Below are 19,319 nucleotides of genomic sequence, written 5' to 3'. Positions count from 1 at the left end.
TAGGCATCAGCCTATGAGAGGGGATCGTAATCTGAACCTTTCCAGAGGACAGCAGAGTGACAGGGCTGTCCCCAGTACGGTGCTGCAGTAGACCGCAGCGATGTACAATGTAAATAGACGATGGTTTTGCCATCTAACAGTCTGCTAGCAACGATCGCCGCTTCACTCAAGCGGTAAAACCAGTAACAGGACTTGACGCCTTTCGGCATTAGGCGGTCCTGGGGCTGCCACCTTTCAGACGTCTATCGGCGTTAGGCAGTCAGGAAAGGGTTAAAGGGAACACATGATAAGGCCACAACAACACCACCACCACCACCACAAGATAAGGCCACAACAACAAACAAGTCCCGAATGCTCCCGCTGCCGGGAGCATTCGGCACTTGTGCAGAACGGAGGATTTCCGGCACCAGTTGCGGGCAAACGGGGAATCAGAACAGGACTGCGTGGGAACGATTAGGCTGAAGGGGGCTGGAGGAAGCCCCAGGTACGTATATTTTTTTTCGTTCTGGCCCCATCTCAGGTACACTTTAAGTTTAGCTTTAACATTACATGAATGAAGATGTAAAGCAAATCATAGATGCCATATAAACATATAGCAGAAATTACAGAAATCTTACCAGCTATCTGTACAGAGCCATCTTCCCCCAAAAGGATATTTCCAGCTTTGACATCCCTGGTAAAGAAATACAAATTTAATGAGCCATAAAAGTTCAATTCAAATTGTCTGATATTTAATATGAAACTACCGTAAAGCTGTAGCTGCGGAATCATCTCTATAGAGAAAGCATGGATAGTATACACTGCGAGTAGTTTAGGCTAAGGGAAAATAACAACTGAGCCTATAACTTGTGAAAAGCATACTGAACTCATAAGCACAATGTAGAGTGATCACTTAAAGGACTTGTGACAAGTGTTCCAAAATGCAACACAAATAAAACCCTGTGACTTGGATGAAGCAATAACCATAAGAGCCACAGCAGCTGCTATCTGCCTCAGGACCAGGAGGGCCTAGTTTGTTCATAATCTACTCACTACGCTTTTAGTTGTGTAAACGAGATAAACAGAGGAACACCAAGAGCCCCATAGTGTAGTATGTATTGACAAAGGGGGTAATGACAAAGAGTAATAGTTGTTATACTCACAAACATGGGTCACCAATAGGCAACCACTGTAAAGGCAGGTGGGGAGATTATCCTGACCCCACTCAGGAATAAGAAGTCGCTCTCTGTAGATAGTAGAAAAGGGTCGCAACCCTCCACCAAGGGTGGATACAATATTATATAAGAGAGAACAGAAGCGCCAAAAGGATAAAAGGGGTTTTAAAGGAGCTTAAAAGCCAAAACTTGGTAATTAGAGGAGGCAGTGGTGGACTTACCCCCTCCAAGCAGACACAACACGACTGTACATTCAGTCTATTTATTAACGAACTCCAGATAAAACAAAGCAACGCGTTTCACGGGTCAGCGCCCGCTTCCTCAGGCAATAGAAAAAGGAGTTACAGCATCTAGCAAAACAAACGACACTCAGCGCTATCTGGAGTTCGTTAATAAATAGACTGAATGTACAGTCGTGTTGTGTCTGCTTGGAGGGGGTAAGTCCACCACTGCCTCCTCTAATTACCAAGTTTTGGCTTTTAAGCTCCTTTAAAACCCCTTTTATCCTTTTGGCGCCGCTTTTAGTTGTGTGTTCTTGTACCCTGTGACCACCAGTCACATCGTGGAGCACCGGACATAAGCAGCATGGGAACTGGATAAATCCAACGGCACACCCAGGGCAAAGCCTGCAGGAAATCTACACTGAGTAATACAGCATCTCTCCATCACCCTTTGGTAGTGTGGAATTACCACCATGTAGGAAGAGATTTCAGAGGGCATAAGCCACACTATGAAAGGTTCCATTTCCAGTATTTCAGGATACACTCTGTCCAGCATAGCTTTTCAGTAAGCTATTTACCTGTGCAGCACTCATCTAAGCATGTGATGTTGTATACACCTGTACATATAATGTAACCAGTGTTCTTCCCAGGCTCTTTTAGCCGGGTGCTCCACCCGGCTAATTTTGGTGAGCACCCGCCTGTCATTGGCTTGCCTCCACATTCTTTTCCTTTGCTGTAAGCAGAGTTGCACTGGCTCTGCATTCCCCCGGTTGCGCCCCACCCAGCTACTTTTTCATGCCACTCGGCTGGAAAAAAATTCTGGGGAGAACACTGTGCATGTTGCTTTGTTCACCTAAGACCAATGGGGATTGTGCAATCAAGCGCAACAAGGGCCAGGACCAAAACCGGTAAAAAGGGTGTCTACTATTTGTAGCTGTAGCTTGCATAGTGGATGGCCTCAGCACCGAAATCACTGCCAATTGTGGCTATTAACATTGCCGCCTAAGGCGGCATAAAAAAGATCAGTGGACTATCGCTGAATTATGAGGTCTTCTAGGCGTGATTACCTGTGTATCTCTAGTGTTGAATTATTCTATTCAGGGGTAGATTGCTATCTACCAGTGGATCGAAGGCCTTCATGGTAGATTCCGACCACACTACATTTTCCATTCTGTATATATAACTGTGCTCCTAAAATTGTACATAGGTAGCTCACTTTGACTTGCTAATTTTTTAAGTAGCTCACAAGCCGAAAAAGTGTGGGCACCTCTGTTCTATTTCAAGCCTGGAATAAGTGATCTAAATCCATTAGGAATCAGGATCTTTTATTTATGGTCCGATTGTTGCATGGTATTCACTATATAAGCTTTTCTATGTATGTAACGATTTTCTACAGTCCTACCAATGTACTCTTGGCTTCTACTTGAATTGTCTTATCAATATTCTAGCCTGGTTGGCTGCATTGTTCTGATCTTACTGTTCCACTTTGAATGTTTGATGCTCTTTTTGTAAGAATAATTGAGACGGACTTATTTAGTGCTTATTTCTTGTGAATTTTGCATGGTTATTTGCAGATATTTTGCTGTTCTGGATTTGAATTGTGTTTCTATGAAGATCTTTTGAAACAAAAAAGATCGGTGGCCTGGGTCAAGGTGCCCGTACATGGTACAATTTTTTCATTTCTTTTTGAAAAGATAATTTAATTCAATTATTCCATTAGATCGAATATAACGATTTTTCCAACATGTCCAATCGGATTTTTATAGAAAAAAAACAAGCTAATCGTTTGTTTTTCTTGATTAAAAAAAAAAAATAAAAAGATTATTTTCTACTTTCTTTCAATACGATCATTTTGTTTGAATAAGCAAGAAAAGCAGGTACCACAAGTCGGCGAAGGTCTTTAGGGTTCGGCACCACCAGGGTGGTTTTAGGGTTAGGCAGCGCCAGGGGTATTGGTTAATCTTAGGCATTGACAAGACATACAACATTTATATAGTGCTTTTTTCCTGGCGGACTCAAAGAGTAGGAGCTACAGCCACTAGGATGTGCTCTATAGGCAGTAGCAGTGTTAGGGAGTCTTGTCTAAGGTCTCCTTATTGAATAGGTTCTGGCTTGCTGAAAAGGAAGTGTTGAGATTTGAACCCTGGTCTCCTGTGTCAGAGCCAGAGCACTTACCAGTAACCAGTACAGTATTCAGCCACATTAGGAGGGAAGGATAGTGTTAGGGTAAGATTAGGTTAGCTCAAGAGCCTCATGATTTCTATAAAAGCAGCAAGAGCGATTTCAGATAACAGTATGATACTTATGTTGCCAATTACTAGTTATTTAAATTTAATATAAGAACTAATGCTTTGTGGCTATAATGCTTGTTATTTTACACTGGGCCAAGACTCCCCACTCAAGAGTACCTAGGCACATTTCCAAACAATACCTGTGATGCTGAGATATTGCGTTGGTGGTGTTGGTAATGATCTGGCAGCAGCTGCTACACATGCCCAGTGAGAGCAGACTGGGAACAGATGCACCATACAACACTATGCACTTGGCATCACTTCTCTGTTCATTAGAAGGTGGCCCATAGGAAAGCATTAGGAGCCTAGCTCCACTGACATCAATCAGGGAAAACAACAAACATTAACAGCCAGTTATTTTTTAAAGAGAACCAGAGTCCATAAAACAAAAAACAGATTCAGTACCTGGAGAGGGAATCCTCCGCGAACACTGTTAATCCAGCGCAGGAGACTTGGGCACAGCCAGCGCCACCATAGGCCGTAATAGGAATTACGGCTATAGCAGGCACAGGGAGTAACTTCGGCGCAGTCAGAAGACGGAGCTGAAGTTACTTTTAAAACACAATATTTTGGTTTCCAGCAATTACATTTCATTCCCCACCATCCATGACGGCCTGGAGGGGGAATAGTATTTAACACGGCCAGGAACTTGTGCAACAGCAGGATCAGCAATATAGCGGCTGTATCCTGCGCCCAAGTCTCCCACGCCGATACCTCTCGTATGCATCCTCTAGTCCTCCACTGCTGCTCGCGGCCCTCCAGCTGATCGGGCCGCTCTCGTTTTCTGGCATGAGCGTCGGCCGCGCCTGCACGGCATCATGGAGTCACTCGTGCATGAGCAGCTCTGGCTTACTGCGCAGGTGCAGTATAGCCATGTGCGTGCCAGTAGAGGAGCGGGACCCGGATCAGATTACAGACAAGCCACTGTCCGTGATATTGGAAGGGGCCGGGAAAGGCAATGGGGGGGGGGGGGCAGCAGGACAGCGAGGAAAGCCTCATTAGGATCCAGCAGCTTCCCTCTCCTTAGTTAAGTATGTGATTTTAGTACTATTTTACACCTCGGGTTCACTTTACGGAGCTCTGGTTACCCAGCTTTGAGATTTTCCCTGCACTGAATTATTATTATTATTATTACTATGTTAATCTTGCCCATCCAGTAGAATTACATTGAGGACTTAAGGACTTCAAAGATTCTGCATTGTCTTCATGTACCATAAAAAAACAAAAAACTTCCCACAGAAGGAAAGTGATCACAGAAATATACTTCTGCTTTCATACATTCACTCTCCTTACATCAAACAGTTTAATGTATATAATTACTCCAGCTTTGGAGAAGACTGGCTGTAGAAGAAGAAACTTTCACACACCCTCTGTTGTGAACTAAGCACAGCTCAGGTGTGTCCTGCACAATGTGTCTGCATTCAGCTTTCCCTGAAGGTGAAAGAAGATCTGCAACAATTGATGTATTACTTAAATCTGACATCACACAGAAAAAGTGATCATAGAAATAGATTTTTGCCTTCATGCATTTTTATATTCCACGCTGCAGGACACTACTCTGTTGGCTGCCTGCCGTTCCTGCTTTCCACTTCATACAACAGTACAGGTCACTAGGCTATAGCTGAGGTCACATTAACAATTAAAGGACTCACGAGGGGAGTGAAAAAAAACAACTATTTTTACTTACCTGGGGCTTCTTTCAGCTCCTACAAGTCACTTACGTCTGTACCTTGCCCCATCTCCGGTCTTGTCCCATCTTCTGCCGGCAGCCGCTGAAGATCACCCACCCCCGGTTGGGTTTGCGCCCTGTATGCATGCACGGCATGTGAATGCTTCCTAGTCATTGGGAGCATACTGCGCCTGCGCAGTATGCTCCTGGTGACACGGGCCCAAGCCCGCACATGCGCAGAAGACAGCGACCCATCTGGGGTTTGGCGATCTTCAGAGGCGACCAGCAGGAGATGGGACAAGCCCGGAGCTGTGGCAAGGGACTTATAAAGGGCTGGAAGAAGCCCCAGGTAAGTAAAAATAATTTTCGTTACTCATCTTGTGTGTCCTTTAACCACTTAAGTACGAGACCGCTGGTACAGAAACGGCAGAATCCCGACGAATCGCCGCACATACCAGCCGCCGCACGTCGGGATCCTGGGACACCCACTCTGCAGTCTCTATGACGGCAGAGTTCCTGTGAGCCGGTCAAGAGCCGCTTTCATTGGCTCCTGACCCTGTCTTTCAATGTAAGCCAATGGGAGTTGCTTACATTGAAAGACAGTGCCAGGAGCCAATGAAATCGGCTGCTGACCCGCTCACAGGGCTCTGTCGTCATAAAGACAGGCAGAGCCAGTGAGCTGCGGTGAGAGCCATTGGGAATCAGCGGCGAGATCGGTGGGAGCGACGGAAACGGCGGATGTGCGCAGCGGCAGCTGATTGAAATCTACCCCCTGCCAGCCAGGTAACCACCAAAACAGGGCATACATTTCAATCAGCTTGGTCCTTAAGTAGCTAAGCAACTGTTAAGGGCAATATCCACCATCCCATCTCACATTCAGGACTTCTCACAAGCGCCCCCTTCTCCTTTGGAACTCTCTCCCACAGGCTGTCATGCTTCGAGCCTGGAAACATTCAAACCTACTCTCATAACACACCTTTTCAGATAAGCTTATAATTTGCTGTAGGTCACAGTGGAGACTCACTGCCTCATCTGCTAACTCCTGTGTCTCCTTCACTAGTGTTCCACCCCACTACCCTCTAGATTGTAAGCTTGCACGGGCATGGACCTTCTATTGTTTCTTATCCATCTGTAACTTAAATGAACCTGTACCAAATTTAGTGTCTCAAACCACACATCAACTATGTATGTATTTGTACATGTATTGCTGGTTGGCCTGATTGAAGAGTTTTGAACTTCTCATGTATCTGTGTTCACCAATTTAGGTTTTGTACTATGTACGGAAGATGTTGGTGCCATATAAATATATAATATTTGGTATGTGTATGGGGCTTTAGGCAACAGTTCCAACGTCTGCACAACCGTCTTTGCTAAGCTGCCAAGACTATTTAAGAAGTGTATAATATCTTTCACTGCTACTTTCATAGTTGGTTGTGACATACGATACTCAAGTGCCGAAAGCAACAAAGTGACTGTTAGGCCTGGAACCCACTGAAAACCGCAAACGCAAAACGCAACCGCTAGCGTTTTGTCTGAGCGGTTTGCAAGCGGATTCATGCGCGTTTTTGGTCGTGTTTTGCAACATTGTATTTTTTTCCCCAGCGGGTGCCTAGCGTTTTGCGTTTTGCGTTTTTATCCTGATTGGTCCTGTGAATTATTTTTCATTTTGTTACAGTGTGCTGAACCGCAAAACGCTAGCAAAACCGCTCAGTTTAGGTTTTGCTGAGCGTTTCTGCTAGCGTTTCAATACTTTACATTGAAGCGCTAACGCACCCAAAATGCTGCAGGTCCTGCGTTTGCGTTTCTGAGAAACGCAAACGCTCCTGTGGAAGTTGCCCCATCCATTAACATTAGCCCAGCGTTTTGGCAAACTGCTAGCGTATCGCAGTGCTGCCAAAACGCTGCCAAAAGCGCTCCTGTGGGTTCCAGCCCTAACAGTGCTTTGCATAATTCTGGGCTCCAAGGGCTAACATGTCAAGAGATAAATGGACTAAAATCTACAGCAATATGTCCAAGTCCTATGATTGAGCCCGTTTACCAGGAATGGACTCCAGAGAAGCACTGTAACACCTAGTGGAAGACTATGCATTGATTACTTGCGCACAAAGACACCAATTCAAGTACAAATTTTAATGAATGCTGTATAGTCCTATATTGCCACCATGATGTTATCTGCAATGTTCCCTTGTATGTGAACAGCAAACGCATTCATCCAGACCAATGAATTACCGCCTTTAAGCTTGCCGACTCACTCAGTAATTAGTGCTACAACCGCTACACCTCCAGTACATACTGGAGAAAAAAAATGATGTGCACCATTTACATAGTAGACACAGATCACTTGTTTGCCAGAAGGGGTTGGGTATAACATTCTGAAAATACACACTGAGGTTAATAAAGAAACCAACACATTTAGATGAGAAGGAAGACTGGGATCTCCCATAGAGAGCTAGCAGATTCTCTGGAGATGTGCATGAACCCACCTATGGATCTGCCCGTTTTTATGCAGGTACTCAAGTCCCTCAAGAACCTCTTTCAGCATGGTGGCGATGCTTGGCTCATCCAATACTCCATTCCTGTGTTCTCCTTTTGCAATTATGTGTTTGATGATATCCAAGACGGAACCTGCAGTCACGATAAAGGAATAAACTATTGAAGAGTGCTCGCTGTTAAACATTTTATGTTATTTGTACTAATCTGCACCAAAAAATGAACAACCACATATTAATAACTACTTGTGCTTGTACTACATTATAATCCCGTCCCCTCTGCCACAAGTTTTGTGATTGTGAGTCTGCAGTGCTGATGAGCACAGCATGCATGCTAGCACATGCCTATGCTCATTACCCAGGGTGCATTACCCTGGTCCCAGATTCCCGCTTTCCTTCTCCCCCATCAAACAGCAGCTGAAGAAGCTTGGCTGTAAATATTTCTGCTCCCTCCTGGCTCCTGTGGCGATCTGCTCTCTTCCCTCACTTGTACTGCCGCTCTAAAGGTTCTTGTGCCTGCACGTTCTGAGTCTGGCTTGATGACATCATCAAGCCAGAACCTGATACATGCCGACACAAGAGGCCCAGCAGTACTATGAGTGAGGGGAGAGCCAACTGCCACAGGTACCAGTAGGGGTGAAAAATACTTACAGCCACGCTTCTTCAAGTTTAAATGATATGTTAGTCTTAAAAACTGTGCACGGTTTTTTAGTTTGAAGTCGGACATATTACCCGAAACAGCTCCTGACTGGTGTCTGTTACCAACAGGTGACATATGCATGGATATTTAATGTAGTGTCCTGCGATGTAAGCTGCTGCAAATATTTATCCTCCATTTATGCATTTGGCCAGATGTTCTTTAATAGTCAATGGACTTCTACATGAAACCATTACTTCAAACGATTGCGGTAACCGGGCAGCAGTCTATGGGGATTGGAACGATAGTCTGCAATGGGATCAGTCAAGACTGTTAGCGATTGCGGCACATCGCTAAACATCGTTTAACTGACTTAAGTTAAACGATGTTGCACTATATCACAAATAAATGATTGTCGTGGGCAAACAAAAAAAAGTAGAAGCAAAAATTGCCTCATTGGTACAGGCCTTTATGTTATATTTTTATTTGCCACGTGACGGTACTAAAGCTTCTGTTATGAACCATTTACAACACATGCTATAAGGTTGTTGTGTTTGTTTTACCCTTTGGCTTGCTCTAACAAGTAAATGACCTGTTCAGTGAAGGTTACTTGCTATACAAAGGGGCAGTTAGTCATTCATGAATGAACATCAGTAAAGAGTCTTAATGCTAATATCGATGTGTGAAGACATAACAAGCAGAATACCAGTAAGACTCTTAATTAGATGCCTTGTAGCCGATATCACACAATCTCCTGGATTAACAAATCATTCAGCCACTTATGGGCTAATTCACTTTTGTATACTGGATCTCATTGCTTCCACGTCACCTCCAAGTTTCTTAATCATTACCTAAGATAACTGGCATAGCAACATGATTATTAGTGAGACAGCTAGGTGGTGCAGAATATGTACCGAACGGGTACATTTTCTACAAGAGTGGGAGCCGAGCCTAATACTGACAGTGACAGTAACATGGAAGAAAGTCCTTTACAGTGCATTTTATTTTGTGACAAATATTACAGTTTAAGAAAAAAAAATAAGCTTACATGCAGAAGCACCTTAGATTTTTCTACTGATTCTTTCCAATTAATATGCAGCTGCATACAATGCATAATTCATAACCAGTGCGAGCATCAAGACATGATGGAACAAAATTTTATTTAAAAAAAATAATAAAAAGAAGCCAGGTAAATATATTCCTTTATAACAAAACGCTTGCTACAGAGCTCTCTTTACATCGGTAGTGTGCTTGATTGTCTCCAAGGCACTGCTAAGGGTATTACACCTTCTCTTGGAATGAAAAACGCAAAGTAGTTGCAGAGCCAGATATTCTGGTGAAGATATTCCCACCAGTGCTACCAAACGATGGTTCAGCTAGGCCCAGGTGAACCAAGTGGCTGCTTGGGGCCTCACCCACAGCAGGGGCTCTCATAGTGCCAGGGCCAGGCTGTGGAAGCCGCTGCCGCAGTTCCCACTCATATCTTTTAATAGCTTGTCCCCCCCAATAAAAAGAAAAGAAAATGAACTGTACAATGGAAGTCCATTGCCAGCAGTCACTCAGGGAAACCAGATCAGCATTCTTTGGTCAGTCAAGACCTTGACGCAACACACAAAGGAAAAGAGCGCTCTGTGGTGACATACCCTTTTATCGATTAGAGCCTGCCGTACTTTGTAAAAAAATGTACACTATACAAATTCTTTCAAACGTAACAAAAACCTCACACAACTCCCTCAAACCTCCTCCTAGATGCGACTAGATGAAAATGCTAAGCGCAAAGAGCCAGCATGCAGAGTGACCCGCCTGTTTCCCCTAGGGTTTGGGTGCTAGAGCCACCGGTCAGTGTCTCTAGAGATCCCTGGCTAGTGGAGTCCCTTCAGATATTGTATTGCTGCACGTGTATCAAACACCATTGGAATTCATTTCACTTTTGCACTTTCTGCGTAATTTACAGTTTATAGCGGTTTGAAGACCTTGATGACAACTCTATTTTGTTTACTTATGTAGAATTCTACAACACCATGAAATAAAATATGTCAGTCATGCAGTACCAGTTACTCTATCTGGCGATGTAAAAGTAGCACATTGGGGTTTATGGATTTTGAAAAAAAAATAAAAATGGAAACCCAGCATTCGTTTCAAGACAATTCTTGTATTTTATTTTTCGGTTGCTCTGGCCATCATCATGTGGAGCCTTCTCCAGGCAAGCTGTCTTGTAGAAAATCTATTCCCAACCATTACGGTACTGCAACTGACAGAAAATATATACTCCATACTCTTCTGTAGAAAATTTTCAGCTGACAGATAACAACGGGTCAACCAAAACCACACATTTTCTCCTAGGTGACATTTTCACGTTATAAATAAAACGCCTTTAACCACTTCCCCTCCACCCGGGACGAGTAACAATGTCACTGCAAAATGCTCTAACTGCTTGCTGGGGTGTAGCTACTACATCCCTCCTTGCCTCGTGTTCCCGATTGCCCCTCCCCCCCGCGCCTATCACCTCCACCGATCGGTAGCCCCTAGATCAATGAATGGGAACACAGTTCCCATTCATTAATCTAAGTCCCCATGTGAATGACTGATGCTGCCATTCACAAACAACACCCATGCATCACTTCCTCTATGTGTAGTAATACTACGCATAACAAAGTGAGCGTCGAGGACATCTTGTGGCCAAAAAGTAAAATTACATCTACATTTTTTTTTCCAAATAAAAAGAACCTATTTAGAACTTTTTACACTTTAAATTAAGCCCTGATCTCCCACATTCCCCAATAGTTACCCCAAAATCTTTTTTTTTAAAAAAAAGGTACAACACATGAATAGTTACTTTAGGGACTGAACTTTAATAGTTATGTTAAGAGGGTATATTACTATTACTTTAAAAATTATGGGTTTCTAACTAGGGATGGACACAAAACAGAAAAAAATGCACCTTTATTTCCAAATAAAATATTGGCGCCATATATTGTACTAGGGAAAAATTGTAAACATTGCAATAACCGGAACAAATGGGCAAATACAATGTATGGGTTTTAATTATGTTAGCATGTATTATTTTAAAACTATAATGGCCAAAAACTGAGAAATCCATTTTTTTTTCTTATTTTTTCTGTTAAACCCATTTTAGAATAAAATAATTCTTAGCAAAATGTACCCCCAAAGAAAGCCTAATTGGTGGCCAAAAAAACAAGATATAGATCGTTTCGTTTTGTTAAGTAGTAATAAAGTGATAGACAAATGAATGGAATGAGTGCTGACAGGTGAAAATTGCTCTGGTTTTTGTAAGGTTGAAAAATCCTTGGTGGTGAAGGGGTTAACCCATTCGCGTTCCGTCGTTTTCACTTGAGAAATGTTCACCTCCCATTCATTAGCCTATAACTTTATCACTACTTATCACAATGAACTGATCTATATCTTGTTTTTTCCGCCACCAATTAGGCTTTCTTTGGGGGGGTACACTTTGCTAAGAGCCACTTTACTGGAAATGTATTTTAACAGGAAGAATAAGAAAAAAACGGAAAAAATTCATTATTTCTCAGTTTTCAGGCATTATAGTTTTAAAATAATACATGCCTCCATAATTAAAACTCACGTATTGTATTTGCCCATATGTCCCGGTTATTACACCGTTAAAATTATGTCCCTATCACAATGTATAGCGACAATATTTTATTTGGAAATAAAGGTGCATTTTTTCCGTTTTGCATCTATCACTATTTACAAGTTTAAAATAAAAAAAAAAATATAGAAATATTTCATCTTTACATTGATATTTAAAAAGTTTAGACCCTTCGGTAAATATTTACATGTTTTTTTTTATTTTTTTATTGTAATTTTTTTTTTTTATATTAAACATTTTATTTGGGTAGTTTTGGGAGGGTGGGATGTAAACAAGTGATTTATAATGTAAATGTGTTTGAATTTTATTTTTTTTACTTTTAGTTGTAGATTTACTTTTTGGCCACAAGATGGCGGCCATGAGTTTGTTTACATGACGTCACTCTAAGCGTAACACGCGCTTAGAGCGACGCATGGGGTACGTTACAGCCAGAAAAAGCGAAGCTTCCGAGAGAAGCTGTTGCTTTTTCAGCGGGGGAGAGGAATCAGTGATCGGGCACCATAGCCCAATTCACTGACTGCCTGGCTAACGAATCGTGGGCCGGGAGCGCACCTGCACGCGATCGGCCGCAGGAGCGTGCGGGAGTGCGCATGGTTCCTGGACGTAGTTTCTACGTCCAGGAACCAAAATAGGTTAAAGTCACCAGCAAGCAAGTAAATACTACTGAAAAGTTATTTTAAACAGATGATGAAAAAACTGATGATCTGGATAAAAACGTGAATTGGATTGGGCCCATTGGGGCTCATTCAATTCACTCTTTCTCCTAAGTTTTCTCCTAAGAGATATTTATACACCTTATCAATTAATTGCATTTTATGCCACCAGCAAGAAAGAAAATTTGGACACTACTTTTTCACCTACTTTGTGGGACATTTTCAATTGCAGATTGCTGAAAAGTTATTTTAAAAATAAGATGAGAAATTATCTTTTAGGAGAAAACTTAAGTGCATTGAAAAAAAAACGAACTGTAATGCAGCTCCAGCTTATAGGGTTAAACCAAATTCAAAAGGAATGCATGAAAAAGGGGCACACAGAAATGTGGGCGTCCAATTTTAGCTAGTAAGATATCGATAAAATTTAAAGATATTGTACATTTCTAAAGTGTAAATTTAAATTATCATAGTAAAATAATCAGAAAATAATACAGATAATTTACTACAACTTAATCTCCCTGGCGGTCTATTAAAACCGCCAGGGGGCAGCGCAGCACTTCAATTTTTTTTTTTAAATCATCTAGCTACATGATAGCCGCTGTGCAGCGACATCCCCCCACCCCTTCCGATCGCCTCCGGCGATCAGAGCAAACAGGAAATCCCGTTCAGAACGGGATTTCCTGTTTGGCTTCCCCCGTCGCCATGGCGACGATCGGATGACGTCACCGACGTCGTGACGTCAGAGGGAGTCCCGATCCACCCCTCAGCGCTGCCTGCCACTGATTGGCCAGGCTGCGCACGGGGTCTGGGGGGGCCCTCTAACGTGGCGAATCAGCGGCAATCCAGTTATGCACGCAGCTAGCAAAGTGCTAGCTGCATGTGCAACAACAACAAAAAAAGTGTGCAAATCGTCCCACCAGGGCCTGAGCAATCCTCCGCGGTGGCTTAGCCCGTGCTCAGCACGGGCTTACCACCAGGGAGGTTAAAGAGAGTCTGAAACCTAAAAAAAAAAAAAAAAAAAATACCTCTTTTTAATGGGCAGTCCTCTTCAGCAATAAGACCATTCACATCCCCGCGGCAGAGTGATCAATACCCCCGAAATCCCCAGGGCAAAATTCGGGGCTCCTTCCGGGTAGAGGCAGAGCTTTGTGCAGCAACTCTGCCTCTGCTCACGTCAATCTCAGTCTTCTCCCGCCCCTCTCAGTCTTCTTACACTGAGAGGAGCGGGAGGAGACAGAGTGGCAGAGATTGACACGAGCAGATGCAGAGCTACAGCGCAAAGCTCTGCCTTCCCCGGGCAGCAAAATCCATGACCTGGAAAGTATTAATTGATCATTCTGCTGCGGGAATGCGCCGTTTCAACAATGGTCTTAGTACTGAAGAGGACTGCCCAATAAAAAGGGTTTTTTTTTAGGCTTCAGACTCTCTTTAACCTAACACTAGTCTCACACAGTACCCTCCCTAACCAACACTTACCCTAACTGCCTGCCCCCTAACCCATGCTTAACCCTTAAAAATACTCCCCAAACTCCTATCCTTAACTGTCCCCCACACCTAACCCTTAAAAACACTCCATCACACCTAATTTTAACGGCCCCCCACACCTAGCCCTTAAAAATACCCCCACGTCTAGCCCTTTAAAAAAAAAAAAAAACTCCACGCCTAATCTTAACAGCCTCGCCCCCACACCTCACTTTAAGTGACCCCTGACGACAATCCACGGTTATAATAATAATGTTGGGGCACCGCATTTTAAATAGTGGCAATAGAGTGAAATTTGCCAATTATTGGGACCCCAAATTTTACACTAAAGCCGATATTTATAATATGGTGCCTATGGCAGCACCCAAGTTCCTTTCAAAAGCTAGCGCTCACATTTCCTGCTTCGTTTCAAAAGACCCCATGCATTTGGGGCCCGGGGGGGGGGGGGGAGGGTGGGGGGGTGGAGGGGGATCTATTCTCACCTCCACTCAGTAGCTTCATTACCAACCACAGCTCATCCTTGACCACAAACGAGGTATAGTAAGACACGATGTTGGGATGATGACATTGACTCATCGCCTGGATTTCTTTCTGTAAGAGAGATTGCAGTGAAAACCCCGATAATAAACCTTGACTCTTAAACATAAGACAATTTAGAAATATAATGCAACGCTGTAACAGATACAGCTACATACAGTAAAGTTTGCAGACATATTACCGAAGTAGTTCTCAGAACGAATTACACCCTGCCAGGCAGGAATAGGACTTAGACAGCAGAAAATAAATGAGATTACAAGTATTGATCACAAGGCAGACCTACAACAGAGAGGCACTTATGGGTTTCCAATACGGTTCATATAGGGGTGTTGTCAAAATTACAGTGTGGAAACAAAACAATAAGAATCACAGCTGCAACAGGTAATTATCCTCTGAAGATAAACACAGCAACTGTCAAGAGGATATAGAACAGGCATTTCTCATGTCCCGGTTAGGAACAAAAAATAATACACTGGCAACAGCATATTGCAGTACCTTGTAACAAAATCACTTTTCAGTAGAGGATGTTGTATTCTCGATGTTCCCTGGTTTGTTGACGTTTTGTAAAATAAAGTAAAGGACTCTTTCTCACAGAGCTTGTAGCCTCGTGAATGCAAAGTATGATGATATTGGTACGTCAACTCAACTGTCCCCCCAGAGCTACTAAAGGTACATTTGTGCAGAAAAGCTTAGCATTCCTGGTGCTAAGGACGAGGCCGACTCGTTCATAAAATAAAAAAAACTTGCTACAAATGGTATGGACGAGTCAGCCTCGTCCATGCTGAAAACTGGCCTGGAAAGAGTTATAATGGTGTATGTGCACCACCTACTGGTAGTTGCACATATTACAGCACAAAGCAAATTCAAAGTTCTGTTAGATTCTATACAAACACCTGTATGGACTCTAATATACTGTATTTTGTACACAGAATGACACTTAATGCCACACTGATCTTAACTCGGCTGTGAGGGACTATAATGACTGCCATAGCTAAAAATTGGGCAGCAGACCACAGTGTGTACAGTGGGCCAACGACGATCGCTAAAGATCTGGCATGTCGGACCTTTGGTGATGCCTGAGCATTGGCACAGCACTGTACTCGGCACCTTTCACCCGCCGGGAGCCGCTCCATTGGATGCACTTATCCCTCCACCTCCAGCATAACAGATGCGTCAATAGCCAAAGGTGACAGTGCACTAACAATGCTGAACAGATGTATCATCAGCCTTTGCACACAACGCATCTTTTGCTATGAAGGGGGGGGGGGGGGGGGACGGAGAAATGACGAGCGCGTGTAACGGAGCAGCTTCTGAAAGAGGGAGCAGTGAGACCAAGGTCACTGTGCTGTGCTCGGGCCTATCCTACATGCTGGATCTTGTGCGATCGTTGTGCAGCCAATACCAGTTGCCTGACAGTCCTGCTGATCGCCTGGAATCAGTATGTGAATCACAACCTTTATGCCTGCTACACACCATGCAATTTCCCGCCAGACATACGGGTCTAATAGATAACTTCCAACAGTTCAGATCTGATTTCCGATTGATTTTTTTTGTATAGAAGTGAGCAGAAAAATCGATAAAAAAAACAATTGTAAATCAGATCGGACCTGTAGGGAACTATCCATTTATTTTTCTATATCTATCTATTTGACCCTCTATCTGATGGGAAATTGCATGGTATGTATCAGGCATTAAGCAAGCATGAGACTAATCTAGTCAGACTTGAGTCAGAGAAACTAATCTACATGCATGTTCAGGGCTATGGCTTAGAGGCAGAGGATCAGGGGGACAGCCAGGCAACTTACATTGTTCAAAAGGAAATAAATATGGCCATCATCACACTTACCACGGGTTTCCTATGAAGTGCACCCGAGGCAAACCTCATGTTAAAAACCACATACTTACCTAAGAACATGGAATCTGGATCCTCTACAGGCTTGCCATGCAATTGTAAGAGGCGCAGCGTTAAATCTAATCTGTGATCTTGAGTTCAGCATTAACACACTGATTGTATTAAAAGCAGGCATCCAGCCAACATCTGTAATAAAGTTAGCTTGTAGCTGGGTCAAATATCTGTCAAGCAGGATCACTCTCTGGGCCAAAACTCATCCTATGTATGAACGGCCATGGTCATTCTGCACAGACCTCATCTTCATGGTGGGCTGTATCAACATATCTAGGTGGTTCTATTATAGCGATTTCAGTCATCAACACCTGTGCTGAACACCCGAGGACGCTAGACAATTCCTTCTCATTGGATACAAGGAGACCGATTTATAAAGTTGGTAGCCAATAAAAGTATTTCGGTGGCAATCTACATGTTCTAAACAGTGAAGATCGACCAAAATGTTCAGTTACTTTTATGACAGAGCACCAGATTCATAATGGGATACTCCGTGTGACCACCATCATTTATTTTGTGATACCGAGTTCATACCGTTCATAGTGGTGAATGCCATGGGAGATTTGAGAAAAGGGTGTGTTTTTTTTATTTTTTTAAGATTCTAGTTTCCATTTTTGCTGCTGATCTCCACTTTAGTAGCAGTGTAAAACGTTTGGGCATTCATTGTTCCCCCTTTTACTACATAGGGTGACTGAAAACAAAAAAAGCTGCCAGTTTCTCTTTCATATAGACATGGGAATGTTGTGCTGGTGTTTGTAAACATCTTACATCACCATTCTGAACAGGCAGTAGGTTGGTGGTATTCTTCACCTACCATGTCAGAGAGGAAGCAGCTTGTATGGGTCATCAAAAAGCAGAGTTAGTACCTGCTAACGATGTTTTCAACAATCCTTCAGGGCAAAGGTGAGACGTTGCTCCTCCCAGGAACAGGAACAGACAGCACTTCCCCTATAAAAAAGTCACATGGTTAGTCCACCCTCAGTGCGTTTAGCCAAGTACCCGACAGGTGAACATTCCACTAACCCATAACCGTGCAACTATCAGACACAGACAATTAACACCCGGGTGGGATCGTTGCCCTGAAGGATTGTTGAAAACATCGTTAGCAGGTACTAACTCTGCTTTTTCCCCACAATCCTTCAGGGCAAAGGTGAGACGATTAACAAGTAATACAACCTCAGGGTGGGACCACTGCTTGGAGAACCTTTCTACCAAACGCTTGGTCGTGTGCAGACATTGCATCAATTCGGTAAGGACGGATGAACGTAGAAAAGCTTGACCACGTTGCTGCCTTACATATTTGCTCAGGCGAAGCCCCTGCATTATTAGCCCAAGAAGCTGCCCTAGCTTTAGTAGAATGCGCTTTAAATGAGGCAGGAGCCTCACTTCCCATAACTCTGTAAGCTTCTATAATAGCTAACCTAATCCAATTAGCTATAGTAGATTTAGAAGCTCTCTGACCTACAGTTTTCCCTGAAAATAAAACAAAGAATCTGTATTCCTGACATCTGCAGTTCTGTTCAAATATTCCAGAACACATCTTCTAACATCTAATGAGTGAAAAATCCTTTCTTTTCCACACTTTGGATTCACACAGAAAGTAGGCAACATAATATCATGCGACCTGTGAAACCTAGACATAACCTTCGGACAAAACTCTGGATATGCCTGTAATCCTAATGTATCCTGAAAGTAAGGACTTTTCATAGACAAAGCTTGTAGCTCACTGACCCTTCTGGCTGTAGTGATGACTCCTAAAAAATACTGTTTTTAATGTAAGATATCTAAAAGAACTGTCCTTAAGAGGCTCTAAGGAACCTTTGGACAGTCCCTTTAAAACCCCTGATAATCTCAAGGAGAAACATATGGTTTATAAACTGGCAGTTTCCTAGAAAAAGCCTTCAGAAACCTCACTATCAAAAGGAGAGGAAGACAAGGGGATAACTGAAAAAGCAGATAAAGCAGCAATCTGCACTTTAAGCGTACTTACAGAAACATTTTTATCCCAACCCTCCTGAAGAAAATCCAGGACTGCTGGAACTGACAGGCTATCAAAATTAAAGCCGGACAGCCGAAGATGGAAAGTTTTCCAGCATTTCAAGTAAATCTTCCTAGTAACTTCTTTACGGATACCAATCAATGTAGAGTCTGCCTTGTCAGATACTCCCAATTTTTGAGTAAGGATCCAGACTGACAGATTCAATCTGCCTGGATGTGGATGCCACAGGTTCCCTTGCAGCAGCAGATCTGGCCTGCAAGGAAGTCTCCAAGGGTCCCCTAAGGTGCAATCAAAATCATCAGATTTTGACAACCTCTTGTTGATAACGGCAGGAATCAAATTGAGAGGAGGAAATGCATACCGAAGTGGAAAGTTCCACTCCTGAATGAATGCAGTCACCCCCAGATATATGCTTTTTTGGATTGAGGGAGAAGAAACTCTGAATCTGGGCATGATCTTCTGTTGTGAACAGATCGATTGACTGTGTTCCCCATCGTTTTGTGATGTCTGGGAACACCTCTCTCAGTTTAGAGACCACTCTGATGACAGAATCCTGCTTCTGCTCAGTTTGTCTGCCTCTATATTGAGTTTTCCCTCGAGACGAACAGCTCTCAAGGATAACACATTCTTTCCTGCCCAGGACAAGATCTCCTCCA

At 43.1% G+C, this 19,319-nt stretch overlaps 1 protein-coding gene across 4 annotated transcripts in view; it reads right to left on the bottom strand.

Moving 5' to 3' along the window:
- Nucleotides 1-19,319, bottom strand: part of OXSR1 (oxidative stress responsive kinase 1) — a 191,544-nt gene that overhangs the window by 59,141 nt on the left and 113,084 nt on the right. For all 4 annotated transcript variants that reach the window (XM_068235944.1, XM_068235947.1, XM_068235945.1 and 1 more), the window contains exons 3-5: nt 14,707-14,815; nt 7,819-7,960; nt 618-673 (exon numbers count right to left, since the gene is read on the bottom strand). In XM_068235944.1, coding sequence (XP_068092045.1) covers nt 618-673; nt 7,819-7,960; nt 14,707-14,815 — 307 coding nt within the window. The remainder of the gene's footprint in view (nt 1-617; nt 674-7,818; nt 7,961-14,706; nt 14,816-19,319) is intronic.

Source organism: Hyperolius riggenbachi, chromosome 5 (assembly GCF_040937935.1).
Source record: "Hyperolius riggenbachi isolate aHypRig1 chromosome 5, aHypRig1.pri, whole genome shotgun sequence".
Classification (NCBI taxonomy): domain Eukaryota; kingdom Metazoa; phylum Chordata; class Amphibia; order Anura; family Hyperoliidae; genus Hyperolius; species Hyperolius riggenbachi.
Note: the sequence above shows the minus strand (reverse complement) of the source record. Positions and strands in the feature narration are given on the sequence as shown.